Source organism: Anolis sagrei, chromosome 2 (genome assembly GCF_037176765.1).
Source record: "Anolis sagrei isolate rAnoSag1 chromosome 2, rAnoSag1.mat, whole genome shotgun sequence".
Taxonomy (NCBI): Eukaryota; Metazoa; Chordata; class Lepidosauria; order Squamata; family Dactyloidae; genus Anolis; species Anolis sagrei.
In genome coordinates this window covers 146,248,278-146,267,423 of record NC_090022.1, presented here as the reverse complement: position 1 = coordinate 146,267,423, position 19,146 = coordinate 146,248,278, and the positions used below count along the sequence as shown (strand labels likewise).

Here is a 19,146-nt window from a genome sequence, read left to right as displayed (position 1 = left end):
TTGTTCTACCTTTTTTGTTTTTGTTTTCTTCTTCTTTGCACTAGGGAAGTTGTCCTCTTGGTCCCTATGTACAAGTAATTGAACCACCGCATTCAGTATTCTGACCATATGTATGATACAATTTACTTTTGCTTCACATCTGTCCTTAATGGCTTTTAGAATTTCATTATTATTCAGGTTTCTCTTTCTTTTTGGCTACAGATAAAGGTTGTTGTATTTGGGGGGAAGGGGTTGCATTCTTTCTTGATAGTGTCCCAGGTTTTGACCCAGAACTCTACTGATTCATGATCATTTATGCTTAGTAGTGCAGACCTATTTTTAAATGGCCTTTATATTCTATAGTGATGTTCTTTAGATTAGAGTTTGGCACTATGGTTAATTTAGGACTTTAAGGGAGCCGTGGTGGCGCAATGCATAAAATCCTTGTGCCGGCTGAACTGCTGATCTGAAGACCGGTGGTTCAAATCTGAGATAGGGTGAGCTCCTGTCAGCTCCAGCTTCTCATGCAGGGACATGAGAGAAGACTCCCACATGATGGTAAAATATCCAGGCGTCCCCTAGACAACATCCTGCAGATGGCCAATTATCTCACATGAGAAGCAACTTGCAGGCTAGAAGAAGAAAGATATTATCTGCATTCCAAAAAGAAAGAAAAGCCTCACAAATGAAATTTTTCAGACAGTCAAAATCAGATGAGAATAAAAGGTAAAAGGGGGACGAAATGGGGGTCAGAACTCTGGATGTAACTGCTCAACGATTTGTGGGACAAAGAGAACTATTGTAACAGACAATACAGAGAAAGACAAAATGACAACAAAAGAACAAAATACTTCATTCACAAGATCTGAAAAATCAAAGGGAAATTTAACACAAGAGTGAGGATGCTAAATGACCACTGGGAGAATACAATGCATGATGATGAAGAAATAAAAAGATAATGAAAGGAACATATGAAGTATAAAATCTATTAAAGAATGACAGATTAATTCATTTAAAGTAGAATCCACAATATTAGAAAATGTGAGCTGGAAGTTGCATTCCAAGCATTTTGGGGAAATAAAGCATCAGGAACCCATACAACAGAAACTCAAGCAACAGAAAGAGATAATTGATTTAAAATTCTAATATCGATAAATTTTAACATGCATTTTGCCTATGTATATTTGTTACATGTATTTTAATAATGTTATTTTATCTTGCTATTTTAACCACGTTTCACTCCAGGCAGGTAACAAATAAGTTGCAATTATAATTATAATATTAAAATTATAATAGAAAATATGCAAATGAATGTGGAACAGGAAACAATGGCCTGGTTTGGAAGAATTCAATATGCATTCAAATATCCAAGAAAGAGGACACCACAGACTGCAGTTACCACAGGATTACTGACTTAATTTCCCATTCAAGCAAAGTGATGCTCAAAATCCTACATCGATTTTTTTTATTACATATAGAAAGAGAAGTGCCAGATGTCCAAGTTGGATTCAGAAAAGGAAGAGACACTATAGGTCATATTGCAAATATACATGGAGTAATAAAGCACGCCAAACAATTTCAGAGGAAAATCTGCTTGTGCTTTATAGATTGTAGCAAAGCCTTTGATAGTGATTGTAGCAAAGCCTTTGATCATGAAAAACTATGGATTGCTCTTGAAGAAATATATGCACAATAACACTTGATTAAACCTACACAATAATAACGTAGACATATTGTCATTTCCGATCTTGAAGATGGGTTTGGCATTTGGTATACTGCTATAACAACGTTGCTTCCTTGAAATGGCAGTTGCACAAGAAAGGAATCATTGAGGAAACGCTTCCCTGAGGGTCCAAACTTTATTGATTGCAGTGTAATTGAAAGAAATAGTTTTAAGATTTGCAATCCTGCCCTGAGGTTTTGGATCAACATCTAGATTAATTTACTAAAGGTATTACATCAAAAATTTATAGTGATTTTGGAGAAATACTCCAATCCCCCTCTCAGTTACCCCATTACAAAGAGTGAGGCATTTGCCCCAAGCTGGAAATTTGGGATACCATGTAAGCGCATAATGTCAGTGATTTCGTTTGTGAGCGAGAGCAGTGTGTGTGATTTTCTGTGTCAAAATAACATGCCTAGTTCTGGATCCTGCTCACCTTTCTTGGAGTCTATGGGTTGTTCTTTAGCCCTCTGCCCCTGGTGGCAGAATAGCTTGGGTCACCTCTTCCCAATTCTTGAAAAGGGTCCAAGAAAAGGAAGCCTGGAATCGCTCTCCCTTCTAGCAAGCAAACTGTAGAGGAGAGAAGATGGGATTGAGTGTGGGTTTGACACCAATTTAATTGCCGTGGCTCAATGCTATGGAATCATGGGAACTCTAGTTTTACAATGTGGTACATCTACACCAATGGTTCCCAACCTTGGGTCTTCCAGGTCTTTTGGACTTCAACTCCCAGATATCCCAGCCAACTTACCAGCTATTAGGAATTGTGAGAGCTGGAGTCCAAAACATATGGAAGACCAAAGGTTGGGAACCACTGATTTACACTGTAGAATTAATACAGTTTGACCCCGCTCTAACTGCGGTGGCTGAATTCAATGGAGCCTCGGGAGTTGCCATTTTCCCAGGCCTGTAGCCTTCTCAACTAAAGAGTGCTGGGGCCATGCCAAACTATAAATGCCAGAATTTTCTAACATGTGGAATGGATGCTGTCTGACACCCCTTGGGGTCAACGCTGTGGAATGATAGGAGTTGTAGTTTGGCAAGCTCTTTGTAGCCTTTGCAGCCTTAGGAGGAAGGGAGCAAAAGAGAGCAGGGCACACACAGCTATAACACTATATAGAGGTAAAGTTTTCCCTGACATTGTCTAGTTGGGTCTGACTCTGGGGGGGTGGTCCTCAGTAATAGTATGATAGCTGGGTCCTGAAGCTTGGGAGTGTTACGGAGATGCTGCATTGCTCCTTTGGGAGGGCTCTTTGTGCAACACAGAATGGAACACGTGACCGAGACAGGGGGGCAGAGTGAGAGACTTCGCTAATGTAAGCCAGGCCAGGGACAGATAATACAGAAGGAATGTAAGAGTTCTTTAATGGTGAAACCCTAACCTTAACCCTAACCCTAAACCGTACTGTAAGCCTTCAAGGTCAAGCCAGTCACTTCAAGGATACTAATCATCCATCTTGCCCTTGGTCAGCTCCTCTTCCTTTTGCCTTCCATTTTCCCCAGCATCATTGTCTTCTCTAAGCTTTCCTGTCTTCTCATGATGTGGCCAAAGTACTACATCTTTGTCTCTAATATCCTTCCCTCCAATGAGCAGTCAGGCTTTATTTCCTGAAATATGGACTGGTTGGATCTTCTCGAGGTCCAAGGCACTCTCAGCACTTTCCTCCAGCACCACAGTTCAAAAGCATCTATCTTCCTTCGCTCAGCCTTCCTTATGGTCCAGCTCTCACATCTGTAGGTGACTACAGGGAATACCATTGCTTTAACTATGCGGATCTTGGTTGCCAGTGTCTCTTCACTATTGTATCGAGATTGGTCATTGCTCTCCTCTCAAGAAGTAAATGTCTCCTGATATCCTGGCTGTAGTCTGTGTCTGCAGTAATCTTTGCACCTAGAAATACAAAGTCTTTCACTGCCTCCACGTTTTCTCCCTCTATTTTCCAGTTATTCATCAGTCGGGTTGCCATAATCTTGGTTTCTTTGATGTTTTGCTGCAACCCAATTTTTGCAATTTCTTCTTTCACCTTGATTAGAAGGCTCCTCAGCTCCTCCTCGCTTTCCGCCATCAAAGTGGTATCATCTGCACATCTAAGGTTGTTAATGTTTCTTCCAGCCATTTTAACCCTTGCATTCATCAAGTTCCGCACATCGCATGATGTGTTCTGCATACAAGTTGAATAGGTTGGGGGAGAGTATACAGCCCTGCCGTAGGCCTTTCCCAATCTTGAACCAGGCTGTTGTTCCATGGTCAGTTCTGACTGTTGCTACTTGGTCCTTATACAGATTCCTCAGGAGAGAGACAAGGTGATTTGCTATGCCCATACTACCAAGAACTTGTCACAATTTACTATGATCCACACAGTCAAGGGCTTTAAAATACTCAACAAAACAGAAATAGATCTTTTTCTGAAACTCCCTTTCTCCATCATCCAGCGGATATTGGCAGTTTGGTCTCTTGTTCCTCTGCCTTTTCTAAACCCAGCTTGTACATCTGGCAACTCTATGTATTGCTGGATCTTGAGCATTATCATACTAGCATGAGAAATAAAGGCCACTGTATGAAAGTTTGAGCAGTCTTTAGCATTTCCCCTTTTTTATAAGTTGATTTTTTCCAGTCTGATGGCTATATATACACACCTCTATCATCTATATCTATGTATATAGATATATACCTTCATCAAACACAGTCAGCCATGGGCAAACTTCGACCCTCCAGGTGTTTTGGACTCCAACTCCCACAATTCCTAACAGCCACAGGCCCCTTCCTTTCCCCGCTTAAGCGGCTGAGGGGGGAAAGGAAGGGGCCAGAGGCTGTTAGGAATTGTGGGAGTTGGAGTCCAAAACACCTGGAGGGTCGAAGTTTGCCTCTGCCTGTTGTAGATGCATTAGTTCCGCCATGGCAGTTAAAGTAGTGCTTAACTGCACAGAGTCCACAGAACAGACGAGGCCCATGCTTGGCCCTGGCCCTATTTCGGCTCCTGAGAGAAACGGGGAGGAGACGAGGAGGAAAGACATGGAAGGGCCTTGCAAGCTGACCCGGATGCGGAAGGCGGGGAGAACCGTTACACGGCGGCGGGCGGAAGGCGGAAGTGGAGGCTCAGGGCGGAAGTGGGGGGAGGCCAGCGGCGGCGGCGGCAGCGCCCCCTCTAGTTGCCAGGGCAACCGGGCCAGGTGAGTAAGCGAGAGGCGGGCGCGCGCCCCATCCGCTCTGCTCGGAGTGCCTCTGCCCCGCGCCACCGAGGCCTGACCCTCCTTTCTCCTCAACCGGGGCGGCCTCTCGGCCCCCTCCAGCCTCAGAGCAGGCCAAGGGGGGCCCTCGTCGCCACAGTGCGGGGAGGCGGGCTTGGTGGGTTCCGAAGAAAGCGCCGACTTCTCCCTCTCTTCCGTTGCCTTGCCAGGGAGGACCATGGCCGTCACTTAAGCCTTCTCCTCCTCCTCCTCGAAGCCGGAGCGCGCCTGGGGCCTCGTGAATATGGATCCCCTCCGAGCTGGGAGTGGAGGGCTGCCTGGAAACAAGCCAGGCGTGGACAGGACTCTTCTGGGCAATGGCAGCCCGTCTGGGGTGGAGCAGGAAGGAGGAAGCAGGGCCTTCACTCAGGGCAGGTCCTCCCCAAAGGACCAAGTTCCCCTCAGCCCTGTTTTGGAAGAAGTTGCTGAAAGCGCTGACCTTTCGGCCGAGGAGGAGACTGAAATGGTCTGGAACGGAAACTGCGACCAAGGAGACAACGGTGGCTTGCACTTTGCCAACTATGGCAGCCCTGGCCCCGAATCCAGCTCTTGCCATTGCCAGGGAGATGCCTCCGATCTCTCTGCGACTTACCCCGAGACCAATTTCTGTGACTTCACCTGCCAGTATTGGTGTTCAGGTGTTGCCAGGGGGAAGGACACAGCCAGGCAACTCCAGGAAGAAGAAGAAGAGGAAGATGCTGAGGATGGCTCCGCAGCAAAGGCCAAGGAGGACTTCCCGAATGGTACCCGGGCCTCTGTTGGAAGGAAGGCTCCCCGGCAGCAAAGGCACCGCCCTGCCATCAAAGGAGAAGGGCGTTTTGTGTTGTCTTCAGGGGGCAAACACCGGCCGATGCGGAAGAGGTGTGATGGTGGGCGTCACCAAGTCCGAGCCGAGCTGCTGAAACACCTGGAGAGAGTGGCTACATTCTGTGTGTCCTGCTTCAAGCTCTTTATCAGCCTCATAGTGCAGGTCACTCACCGGTGCGGTGAAGGTGTGGAGGCCACTGGAAAGCTCCTGTACTCTTGCTGCTCCTTCAAGGACCTTGATGGTATGAGAAGCAGCGTGCGGACTTGGATCCAGCAAGCTGGGCTGAGTGGCCGGAAATTGACCCGGCAACTGGGCTTGTGGGTGACCCTGAGTTACCGCCTGCTTAAGATGCTCTGTGCTATACTCTTCCTGGTGCTCATGCTTCTTCTGGGAAGCCTAAGACTCTGTTGGCGGGTCTCCAAATCAGCCCTGGTCAGCCTCTTGGGTAGACTGTCCCACAGCAGCTATGGAGCCTGGCTTCTCTCTGCTGTCGACCTGTCCCTAATTTGGACCCATGTCAAAGATAGCAGGACTTGCAAGTGGGTGGCAGGCGTGCTGCTTAAATGGCACACACTCTTTTGGATGCCCCAAAGGTTAAGGACCACTCAGGAAGGGGACACTGCTTACAACGGCTCTCCTGGCGGATCTGGGCCCTACCAGCCTGGCGAAGAGGTGGCACGCTTGCTGGCGATGGCACATATCCCCGAGGAAGAGCTTAATCCTTTCCAGGTATTGGGCTTGGAGGCAACAGCATCAGAGGCAGAGCTGAAGAAAGCCTATCGGCATTTGGCAGTACTGGTGAGCATTCCTGTTGAACTGGGAGAGAATGAAGGGTATCATTTTGAGGGAAAGTCTTGCCTTCAGAGAGAGATGCTTTCACATTTCTTTCTAGAAAATGCCTGTGATTCAAGAATTCAATGGGCTGCCTACATGAATTTACAGAGCTATTTATAGTCTCACTGTCGATCAGGGTGGAACTGTGTTGCCCTCTAGATGTTGCCAAGCTGCAGTTCCCAATATTTTTCACTATTGGCTATTCTGGTAGGGACCGTTGGGACTTGAATTTTAACAACATTTGGAGGGCCACAGTTCCTCGTACTGCCCTAGATTCTGCAGGGTAGGAAGCTCTGCATGTGGCTGACATAATCTGCCCTTCGTTGTGGTTTGTGTAGAGGAGGGAGTCTAGATTATACTGTTTAGCCAGATCCTTCACCAATGCTTCCTTTATAGATTGGGTCCCATTCTTTCATGCATTATTGACCACCCAAGCCACAATATGTTTATATGTGCCTGCGAGAGGTGTGGGGCGGGGCTGGAACGTGTTTTCCTAATACTTCATTTGATCAGGCTAACATTATCACTAATGGGGTGGCTGGGTTGTCCAAGCCATTATGATGACCAATTGCTTTGTTAGTTTATATTCTTGCCTGCTGCAGAACCTAGTCAAACCTGTATTGGCTTCATGCCTTTTCAGTTCATTTCTAGAGGCGCATAATTTTGACCTGAGCCTTCAAGGTGTGCTGGATGACAAATTATTTTCTGTTCTTCATGAGGTGGGGAGGAGGCAAAAAACAACTTTAGGACAAATTTAGTGCAGTCCCATCAGGTTGAAACCCTTCTTTAACTGGATTATGCGAATCTTTACCATTGACTAAAACAGCTCCCATTTTGCATTTTGGATTGCTTTTGGCAGGAGGCAGTCTATTAAGGGGGAAGGAGACCACCTTGTTCTTCCAGCCTTTATTCCTGAACACTATCCTACCATGAAAAAGCAAGAAATCACTTGAAAAAAATAGTTTTTATTGTCCCACCTTTCTTCCTAATAACGAGACAGTGTGTTTGCAAACAATACAGATTAAAAATGTATCAATAAAAGTATAAATGTAAAAAGTATTTTAAGAACAACTGAATTATACAGTGAAGTACATTGAAGTAGCTTATAAAAACTGTAAACGGACCATAAAAATGGAACAGCATTGAAAGCCCTTTCAGTTCCTAGAAGTCTGATGAAGTGAAAATGTTTTAATTTGCCAGTGGAAGGAAAGCAAGGACAGAACCATCATGGCTTCTCTAGGGAGCAAAGTCTGAGAACAGCCATCTAGCAGCTGTTCCCAAAGTAGCTTACCAAAGTAGCTTGAGAAAGTGGAGTGACACAGAGAAGGGTCTCTCCAGATGATCTTAGAGCTTGAACAGGCTCTAAAACAGCCTGGATGCAAGCTGTATAGGGTTTTATAGGTCATTGACAGCAGGTTGAATTGTGCTTGGAAACAGACAGCAGTGGAGCTGTTTCAACAGGGAAGTTGTGCATTCCTTGTAGACACCCACATTTAGTTTTCTGACTGTTGCTCTTTGGGCCAACTGAAGTTTCTGACCACTTTTCAAGGACAGTCCTACATAGGGTATATTATAGTAATCTATATGGAATGTAACCAAGGCATGAGTTACCATGGCTAAATCTGACATTTCCAGGAATGGGTGAAGTTGGTGCACTAGTTTTTATTGTGCAAATACATTCCTGTTCACCAGTGAAATCTGGGCCTCCAGGCTCTGGGCAGAATCCAGAACTACACCCAAATTACAAGCCTCTGTCTTCAGGGGAGTGTAACCCCATCTAACACAGGCTGAATCCTCTCAAATCTGTCTTTCAGCTAACTAGGAGCAATTCTTGCTTGTCTGTATTATGTTTCAGTTTGTTTGCTCTCATCTAGTCCATTACAGCTGCCGTGCTATAATATGATTGGAAGTGACTTCTGGTTCCAAGAACATCTCTTCTGGTTTCTAAAAATGGTGGCAGCCTAGCCTATGTAATTTCAGGAGGAATTAAAAACAGCCCTTTGACCGTCTGTATATACCTATACATGCTTCATGTAAACCATTGTTACTATACCTTAGTCCTGTGATATGGGAACGATGAGGCTGACTAGCATCACAAGATAGTGAGGTGGGTTGTGGAGAAAATGTACGTGATGTGCATTCCTCAAATGTTAATGGGAAATATTATTAACCCTACCATCATATGAATATTTCTGACCTGTAGAGTTGGGGGTTGGGGTGTAATGTTCCATAGGTTCATCCAGACAAGAATAAGCATCCACGGGCGGAGGAGGCCTTCAAGGTACTGCGGGCTGCATGGGATATTGTCAGCAACCCTGAGAGGAGGAAGGAATATGAAATGTGAGTTGTTTGAAATTCATTTGATTGTCTTAGATCTCAAAATTGTGCAGTGGGCATGATGTTTAGACCTATGGAGGTGGGGGTATGTAAAGGCCATCTCTTTACATACCCCCACATCCATAGAAAAAAGGGTACCTCAGAAATGAAATGATGAGTATCAGCTTTCGATTGTGATGAAAGTTAGTAATATTTCCAACCTTGAGAACAGCATATATATATTTAGAAAATTGTGCCCTTTCCTCCCAAACAAATACATGCCTTACATTCAGACATACATGATGCTCTTTTGGGGGCCCCTTTGTGGGTTTCTGTGAAGCACATGGCCTGGTTTTGCTCATTTAATTCACTCAGGAGCACATGTAATCACAGTTGGATAAGGATGATTGGAGTATATTTATTTTTTAAAAAGATTTTGTGACTGCATACAGTGGCAGGGAAGGTGTGTTTCTCCAGATGGTGTATTAGATAGCAACTCCCATCAGCTTTAATTGGGATCACTGGTGCTGAAAGATGGTAGGTGAAAGCCAACAAACTCTGTGGGGCCACACATTCCCCATCTCTGATTTTACTTTTTAAAAAGTTTCTGCTTCTATTGTCATGGTTGCTGGGATTAAATACAGTACTATACTGGCGTAACATATTCAGTTCTCTAAAGAATCACATTACAGCTACACCCTTTTCTTAAGGGTTGTAGGACAGGAATCTGTCCAGATGTTAGAAGAAGAAAGGGAAAACACAAGTCTTCTCAAGTTAGCAGTTGAACAAGGATATTAAGAAAAGTGCAATAAAGGAGTGTAGGAGATAGTAGGGTTCAGAGAATGTTTGTGGCTTAAAAGCTTTCTAGGGGATGAGCCTGGAGGATTTAGAGACAATGCAAGGCTTGCTGACAGAGACTGGATAATCATTATGACTCTCAGCTCTTGTAAATGAATTCCAAAATTAAAAAGTAGGGCTTTAAAACTTGTTTATTTAGGGAGATCTATTGACTTTTTGAGACTTAATCCCTTGTAAGTACAGTATGTTTAGGATTTGAGTTTATAATGTTTAAATGATTAATCAGTAAGACCAACATGTTAAAACATTTCTGTAACCTAAAAAATGCCTCCAGGTCTGTAGTTTTTAATTTTTAAAAAACTCTAATATTGTTTTATTAAAAATGCAGATATTAGGTGTCGTAGAAGAGTGGAGTGCTTTATCTAATATGCTGCCTTTCTGCTATAACACAATTACATCATCTCAGAAATGAAGTAAGATCTTTGTAACCATGGACCCAAACCCACAGTTGTACTAACCTGTGCCAAGAGAAAAATGCTCTCTCTGGGAATTTCCTAGGTCCTCTAGGCAAGTGTTTCTCAAACTATGTTCCTCCAGGAGTTTTGGATTTCAGCTTCTATAATTCCCAGCCATCTTATCAACTGTTAGAAATTGTGGGAGCAGAAGTCCAAAACATCTGGAGGAGTACAGTTTGAGAAACTGGTGTGGATGATTGTCTAAAGCGGAGTTTCTCAAACTGTGCTCCTCCAGATATTTTGACCGTCAGCTCCTACAATTTCTAACAGCAGGTAAGCTGGCTAGGATATCTGGGAGGTGAAGTCCAAAATATCTGGAGAACAGTTTGGGAAACACTGGACTAGGTGATTCTGTGGTATGCTTCCCTCGGAGGTTGGAGGACCTGGCAAATATCCTAGAAAGGATGTCTCCCTAGGAACCTCTGAGTCCTCCAACACAACTCTATGGTATACTGATGCCAGAAGTCAGGGAAAAAATACTGTCATTGGCTTATGGCTTTCTTTATTTCTCTTTCAGAAAGCGCATGGCAGAAACAGAGCTGACAAAGTCAATGAATGAATTCCTTTCCAAACTTCAGGATGACCTGAAAGAAGCCATGAACACAATGATGTGTAACAAATGTCAGGGGAAGCACAAGTAAGTTGTCCAGCTGCCATTAGATATCCCTTGTTCACTATTACGGCAACTCGGGTGATAATAACATAGCCTTGTCCGTCTCCCTGAGGGTCTAGAATCCAAAGGTGTGCTGGGCCTTGTTTCTGCAGAGCTTTGCAGCAGAGAGGCTACACTCAAGCCTGAACTCTTGTGGTGCACATCTTTTGGGCAAGGCTAAGCTTAAGTGTTTGTAGTTCAGGTTTCAAAGTCTGATAGCCATGGCCTTATGTGTGTTTTGCAAGTTTGTGATATAACAGTAGAATCTAGTTGTGGTTCCAAATTCATAACTTAATCATTGGGCTTTCCCCCTTATTATTTAAGAAAACGCTTCTATATTCTGTTGAAAGATTTAGAAAGTTGGGCCAGAGAAGTTACTTGAGAGCAACTGGGTGGCTTTTCTAGTGGTTTGAGAGATGTGGTTTGAAGATGTCCCTTAGCTACCTCTTCCTGTTTCATGCAAGGCTCCTGTGTCATCCCAATCTCCATGTTTTCCATCACTTGCTATTTTCTATCCCATTAATTTCACAGCATCCACATTCTATAAAACCAGCCAAGCTGAACTCATATTTGTAATATATTTTTTCTCTTAATAAAGTATTGATATATAAAATAACTTTCAAGGAGAGCTTCCAAAAATATGGATGGATGGATAGATTGATTGATAGATCGATAGATCAATCTCCCATACAACATGTGACACACTAAGCTACAACTAAAATATTGCTACACATAGGAAATACAAATGACGGCCACCTTCTCAACTAATGGTTATACTTGTCAAAACTTCCTTTGTAAAACAAGCTTAAATTATCAACAACTCTATCTTGTTTGACTTTTTAATTTCTTCTCTCTGACCCATTTTTTTTTAAGAATAGTCTAGAATTCCCTTTGTAAATGGTGGTGGTGTGTGTGTGGGTAGAAATTAAGATTCCAGATTCTAGTACTCCAGACATATGCAACTCGGTTCTCTTTACTGCAGGAGGTTTGAGATGGACCGGGACCCATTGAATGCCCGCTACTGTGCTGAATGCAGCAAGCTTCATGCCGCTGAAGAAGGCGACTTCTGGGCAGAATCCAGCATGCTGGGACTGAAGATCACGTACTTTGCCATGATGGATGGAAAGGTTTATGACATCACAGGTAATGGCACCACATTACTGGATCCAGACTGACAGGGGCAGAAGGTGAAGTGTTGAATATGCAGTGAGAATTTAGAACTCATTCTTCAATCAGTCAGTTTACTTGTTGTTTAGTGAGTAGGTGTTAATGTTTTCAGGCGCATCTTCTATTGTGTTTAGCTGAATGATCTGTTAAATAGATTGATCTCATGGCAGATTTGGGTGCCTCCATATTTTTTTACAGGATTTGCTATTTTAAATACATAGTGTATATAACGTGTGTGTGTATGTATGTGTGTGTGTGCATTTCTGTGTGTGAATATATATATATATATATATATATATATATATATATATATATATATTCACACACAGAAATGCACACATGGAAATGGGAATTCTGATCAAAGTTCCTAGATGTTTGTTGTAGATGTACAAAATCCACTTTGGTTTTGTCTCATAAAACCTAGCTAATGGTAAAGCCTACTTATAAAGAAAAAAAATGTAAGCTTACCCCTCAGTTCAAGTTGCCAGGTCAATTTTATGGCAAAGTCAGTTTAAAGCAGTGGTTCTCAACCTGTGGGTCCCCAGGTGTTTTGGCCTACAATGCTCAGAAATCGCAGCCAGTTTACCAGCTGTAAGGATTTATGGGAGTTGAAGGCCAAACCACTTGGGGGCCCACAGGTTGAGAACCACTGCTCTAAGGCAAAGGTGTCAAACTTGTGGGCCTCCAGATGTTTTGGACTTCTGCTCCCAGACTTCCTGGTAATTAAACAAATTAACAAGGCCTTCTGGGAGTTGGAGGCACAAACATCTGGAGAGCCACACATTTGGCACTTCTGCTCTGAGGCCCCATCTACACTGCCATATAAAATCCAAATTATCTGCTTAGAACTGGATTATATGACAGTGTAGACTAGTATAATCCAGTTCAAAGCAGATAATCTGGATTTTATATGGCAGTGTAGATGGGGCCTAAGGAATACACCTTAAACAGTCTGTGAGACACATTTAGAAGAACAGAACTTAAAAATCCTTAAACCAGTGGTTCTCAATCCATGAGTCCCCCAGATGGGAGTTGAAGGCCGATGGGGTGCTGATTTGTTAGCCGTTCTGAGTCCCTTTTCAGAGGTTGTATAAAAGCCCTAAATAAATAAATAAATAAAGTTGGAAACCTCTGAGCAAGGATGGGTTTATTGGAGTAATTTTAATGAGAACCTGGATATAGTGGGCAGATTGGGAAGATGGTGGAATGAGAGAAAGCAATGTGACATGGTGCTTTCTGGATAATGTAAGAAGGGCAGGGAGCAATGTTTGTGACATCTATAAGATGGTTATGAAACAGTAGCTATGGCCATTTTAAATGAACTAGGAACAGAGTATGAAAATGCTCTTGTAGCTTTAGTAAAAGGTAAAGGTTTCTCCTTGACATTAAGTCTAGTTGTGTTCGATTCTGGGAGGGTGGTGATGCTACTCATCTCCATTTCTAAGCCAAAAAGTTGGCATTGTACACAGACACCTCCAAGGCTATGTGGCCAGCATGACTGCATGGAGCGCTGTTACCTTCCCGCAGAAGCGGTACCTATTGATCTACTCACTACTTATATATTTTTGAACTGCTAGGTTGGAAGAAACTGGGATTAACAGCGGGAGCTCACCCTGCTCCCTGATTCAAACCGCCAACCTTTCGGTCAGCAAATTCAGCAGCTCAGTGGTTTAACCTGCTGCACTACTGGGGGCTTTATTTTGCCATAAATCACCAAGACTCAGTTGTGGGGGCACTATTTATGGTACCCATTTTGCTAACTTTGATGTACTTAGTGGCCATTTTGATTTACCTTCCCAAGTTATATCTGTTTTGCTACTGCACACTTTCCCCCCATTTTTGGAATGCAGCCAGAGGCAATCTTTAAAAAGGACTCCTTAGTTTACACAATTAAGTCTGTAGAGCTGATTTAACCTCTGAATAATGCTCCAATAAACAATTCTTGCATTTCCAAGAGAATTCACTCACATGATGTGGCTCCATCTCCTCTGCCCAAGCACCCCAGGCAGATCTCAGGATCAAGGGCCTAATAAAAATACCTTGCAAGGCACATAGCAAAAGGAAACTATTGTACTTCAGCTCTTTGTGCTCAGCAGTGCAATTCTTAGGATGATGTTGAGATGCTATTAGACCTCACATTTGTTTCTGCTTCTCTCGGTGACTAGTGACATGATAGTGATTCAGCCCAGCTGAAGAGACTATAAAAGAGATGGGATCTGTCCATTTTAGTACTATATAGTGTAAATATGCACTAGCACAAATACGCTGTACTACACAGGTGTACCCTGGGTACCAAGGCTCTGAGTTTACCCATTGTGCAACCGTTATTTTGCTCACCATCCACAAAGTGATTAAGAGGGCTGTGTGTGCTTGCAAAATGATTGCACATTTATGCAGCTGCCGGAGAAATAAAACTGCTTGTGCAACTGTTTTGTTACAGTTAGCATGGTGCCCCCAAAGGACTTTAGCCAGCCACTTTAATGTTTAGTAGGAGATATGCTTACTCTTGGCACTCAGTATATTCCTAAGATGGAAGCCTAAACTCCCTCTGAGGTAGCATGTGGTGCCATGAGGTTTCCTGAGTCAAAGGTGGCAAACACCGATGTTCTCTTTACACCAGCATTTGGCATGCTGAAAAAGACTGAATGGCTTCTGTGTTAAAGGGTGAAAGTAAAAATATTACTACTTGGAACCTATATTTCCTCTTCTTACAAACCATGGATGAAGATAGAAGTTATGACTTAAAGGAAATACCCCTTTATGGATCAGTAACGTTTTTTTTTAAAAAAAAGGGAACAGAAAAACTATGAATGAATGAATGAATAAATGATGGGTTTTTTCATGGTCAGGTGTTAACAGTATCATCTCCTACAGCTCTCTATTGAGGTTAATTCATTTAATTTGGTTGTAAATAATCAGATGTTGGGGGTGAGCAATATTTTTAAAGATGGTTAAAAGTGTTTATATGTATCAGGTTGGGTAAAGAAAATAGCAAAAGGCTCTCAAATGATATTTCTAAATAGGGAACTGTCTTTAAAATGGCAAGAGAAGTTCAGTATAATCAACAGTAAATACAATTATCTCTTAGAGCAAAAGATCTGACATATGCTGCTGTGGCTTGTAATGAAAGCGATCTCGGAAAGCAATCTAGAAATGGTAATTCATTGGCTTGATCAACCGGGCACTGGGTTGCTTTGAAAAAGGCAACTTTTGTGTTGGGAATCATCAGGGAAATAATCTAAAAATATAACTCCCAATTTGTGTAATGTCATTATGCAAAGTACTGCGTGGTTGGATTAGTTTTGGTCACTCCTCCTCTAAATTAATGTTGCATTGCTGCAAAAGGTGGGGAAGCAAAATTATTCAGGGTTTGAACAACTTCTGTGAGGAAAGCTTAGAGCATTCAGGGCCATAAGTTACAAAAAGGCAAGCTAGAGGAGACCTTATAGAGGTGAACAAAATTATGCCTGATGTTGAGAAGGTTCTTAGGGAGATTTTTTTCATTTCATAAAACTATTCAAAACCAAGGTTGTGTAACAGAGATATGAGTGAAGGAAGATTCATGATAGATGAATTTGTTCACACAGTGCATAGGTGAATGTATAGCTCATTGTCACTTGATACAGTGATGGACATCAACTTATTGGGCTTGACATGTTGAGTACATGCATTAATTGATTATATCTATAGCCATTAGTCATGATGGCCGTATTTTACTCCCATTAGCATGCATAGATAGTTGTTGTGTTTCTTCTTAGTAACATCTGCTGGGAAGTGTGTAGGCGAGTGCTGTGGTGTTGTTAATCTCATTTGGGAGCTTCCTCACCTTTGGGGATATGCCAGATCTCCAAAGGTGGGGATCTGACTTTGTTAGATAGGACCTTTGATCTGATACAACAAGTATGCTTTCACATTTGTGGTATAGAACTTTCCTGTCTTATATTTCATTTAAAGGGAGATGATAATTATAACCCCAAAAGACTGCCATGAGAATGAGCATAGCACTCATGAAGAGAACAGTTGTTATTCAGGACAAGAGTTCAAATTCTTGAAAGGCAGCTGCATCTCATAATCTCCCGTTCTCAAGTTCCTCTTTTACTTTCCAGAGTGGGCTGGCTGCCAGCGAGTGGGGATTTCTCCAGACACACATCGCGTTCCATATCACATCTCTTTTGGCGCAAGGGGCTCTGGAGGACGCCAGAGGTTAGTCTTCATCCATTACATACCTTAATTCTCCTGCAGAGGTTTTGGACTTCATTGTCTGAGCAGAATAACCACCACCTAAGATCAGAAATGTATTTAAGTTCTCTCTACCAAGGTTCAGGAAATGATACCTATTTGCACATCATATGCATCAGGTCAACTGAATGGAGAGTCTTGTTCCAATTCATAGAGACCCCTGATTCCTCCTGTCGAAGCTTCTGCTTTTTCCATTGTATCGGGAGCTGCACATCCAAGCTCTTCTGCATGGAACCTGGGTTGCCATGTATTTTACATGTGTGAAAAAAGCATCCACACACTTAACCCAAAAAATGGCTTGGAGTGGTGGTCCAATTAGAACAGTCTTTCTACAACCGCATAGAGAGTGTTTCATTCCAAGCATTTAGTAAATCTCACTATAAGTGTTCAGGATTCTATGAATAGCTGTGAGCTTGGATGCATCTTTCTCTGCTTGTTCAGAATTCAGAATAGGAAGGTTGCAGCTGCCCGATTCTAGTGGCCAATTGCAGTTGGAGAACACGTGTGACATTGAACTGGGACTTGTAAGGTCCACTTCGCCCCCTATTGATCTATGAGATTCACTGGGTGATCTTGGCCTAGTCATTCCCACTCAGCCTGGCCTACCTCACACAGGTCTTAGGAGAATAACATGTATACTTTATCTGTGGTTCATTGACAGAATATCTGGCCTCTAATTTCTGTGAATAGGAGAGGTTTTAATTCCTTTTCCAGTTTCTTGATTAAATGGCCAACTTTAGTTTAGGTGTTTTTAGTACCTGGATCAGAGTGCAGCAAGGTCCTATATCCAGTGGAGCCAGAAGATCCAGAGCTGCTTAGCATCTTTGTATTGGAAGTATCACCCCAAAGTGATGGCATGAAAAACTCTGATTCCATGGGACATGAGATTTTTCTACTACAGTTGAGAGCTTTGCAACTTATCTTCCACTTCCCTCTTTAAAGTGAAATATCCTGTATTGTAATCAGTCCTGGATCTGATTGTTTTTCTTCTCCTTTCTCTCCTGACCAAAAGAGCTTCTTCAGAGGGCAGCCCTGCATCGGCTGCAGAACTGCAGGACTTCTTCAACCGCATCTTCCAAGGAAACCAGGGTCAGATGCCCAATGGAAACTTTTTCAGCACACCCCAGCAGCCGCCGCCATCGGGGAGTGTGCCCACGCCTCCTGCACCACCATCAAAAGTGGATAGTACTTCGCAAAAGGGAGATTCAAAGCAGAAACGGCGGAAAAAAGTACGGCGCCCTTTTCAGCGCTGACGCCGAGACTCAGGGGGGGAGCAAAACCTCCCAGGCCCACCAGAATCTCCTAAACTTTTTGTCAGATAGCAAAAGGGCTATTTCAAAAGGGAAAAAGGTATATTGTTAAGTGTCAGAAATCTGGGCTAATGTATAATCCAGTAAGTACAGACTGGGAAATGACATTCCCCATTCCGCTGTGATTGTTGACACGGATCTCATGATACCAAAGAACTCCAGTGGATGGCTTCCTGGAAGTATCGTCATGAAGAGGTGGCTGGTGGTGGTACAGACCATATTAAGCCATGATGTCTTCTGTATGGTGACTTTATCAATCAGATGCTTCTAGAATTGTCTGGCATTCCCCTCTTTAACAGGGGTAGGCCTGCCAATGATGTTCGTAGCTGGTTACTTAGCTTTTGTCCACAAAGATGCTTGGACTGGAAGCATTTCTGTTGTACTCCACTTGTCCTGTTGTCAGAAGCATTTGAGCTCACTTGGAGAAAAGCTGGGCCTAAAATAACTTTGGTTTTGCCTGTGCTAATGATGAAGATGTCAGAAAAGGACTTCCTTCTTGTTGCTGTGAAAGTCAGCAACCATATTCTTGCCTCATGTGGGTGTTTGGCTCAACTGTATTAGAAGAGGTGAAAGGCCTCTTCATGCCTCCTTGTTGGGAAATATTAATTCATTGCCTAACTCCAAACTTAGTAAAGTTGGGAGGAGATGCAGATGCATCCTCGTTGTTATTACAGGGGCTGCACAAATGTAGTGCAGATACTCAGGATTACGTCAAGCAGGTTTTTTGCTCCTCAAAGTCTTTTGAGTCTCAAATGTTCTGTGGTTCTATTCTAAAACTACTGAGAGGAGGTGCTCTACGCCACCCCGAGTTTAAAGTCGACTGGCCATTTCGGGCTCTGGATACAAAGTGACTCTTAGAGAAACCCAAGCTCTTGTCTAAAGAGCTTGCTTTGCTCTTTCCTGATCCTGGCAAGTGCATATTATTTGTCTCTGCTGTTTCAGGATTGTAGTCATACCCGTTAAAACCAAGCTGGCGAATACGGCCCTGACATTTGACATGGATAGTTCACTTCTTAACTGTCCAACCCGTTTTATTGAAGGTTACTTTTTTAAAAGTTCATATTTGTATGTATATACATATATTTAATACCATCTGTCTTCCCCTTTCTATAAATACATATAAATGCCTTGGAGACTCTTGCCTTTGTTTTTGTCCTTACTTGTTCTACGTGGCACAACTACATGACATAGCATTTAAAAGGCCTTTAAAAAGAGTGAATTAATTGTAACTCGTTATTTAATTTGTGTTGGAAACTAAAGGCTTTGGCTGAGAGGTGGTGCTTTTAATAATTTTGAGAGCCAGCTACTTTCAAATGAAGAGACAAATAGCAACCAGTATCAATTGTGTCAGTGATGGTGTGCACATCAGATGGAAAACATGTATTGAATTTGGAGGAGGACTACATCTACAATTCAATCATCTAGATCAGGGGTCCTCAAACTAAGGCCCGAGAGCTGGATATGACCCAAGTCATTTACCCAGCCTTCGCTCAGGGTCAGCCTAAGTCTGAAATGACTTGAAAGCACACAACAACAACAACAATCCTATCTCATCAGCCAAAAGCAGGCCCATATTT

General features: G+C 42.9%; 1 protein-coding gene across 1 annotated transcript; it reads left to right on the top strand.

Moving 5' to 3' along the window:
* The first annotated feature begins 4,774 nt into the window (after positions 1 to 4,774).
* On the top strand, positions 4,775 to 18,702 carry DNAJC14 (DnaJ heat shock protein family (Hsp40) member C14). The gene is made up of 6 exons (XM_060763905.2): positions 4,775 to 6,536; positions 8,806 to 8,912; positions 10,719 to 10,838; positions 11,836 to 11,996; positions 16,127 to 16,223; positions 17,272 to 18,702. The coding sequence occupies exons 1-6, from the start codon at positions 5,175 to 5,177 to the stop codon at positions 17,510 to 17,512; spliced, it is 2,088 nt and encodes a 695-aa protein (XP_060619888.2). The 5' UTR covers positions 4,775 to 5,174; the 3' UTR covers positions 17,513 to 18,702.
* Positions 18,703 to 19,146: the final 444 nt, after the last annotated feature.

Bases quoted from the DNA above. Each gene is read 5' to 3' on its own strand.
- DNAJC14 (XM_060763905.2), top strand. From the start codon at position 5,175: ATGGATCCCCTCCGAGCTGGGAGTGGAGGGCTGCCTGGAAACAAGCCA. The intron at 6,537-8,805 runs GTGAGCATTCCT...AATGTTCCATAG, and splicing joins ATCGGCATTTGGCAGTACTG to GTTCATCCAGACAAGAATAA. The intron at 11,997-16,126 runs GTAATGGCACCA...TTTACTTTCCAG, and splicing joins AAAGGTTTATGACATCACAG to AGTGGGCTGGCTGCCAGCGA.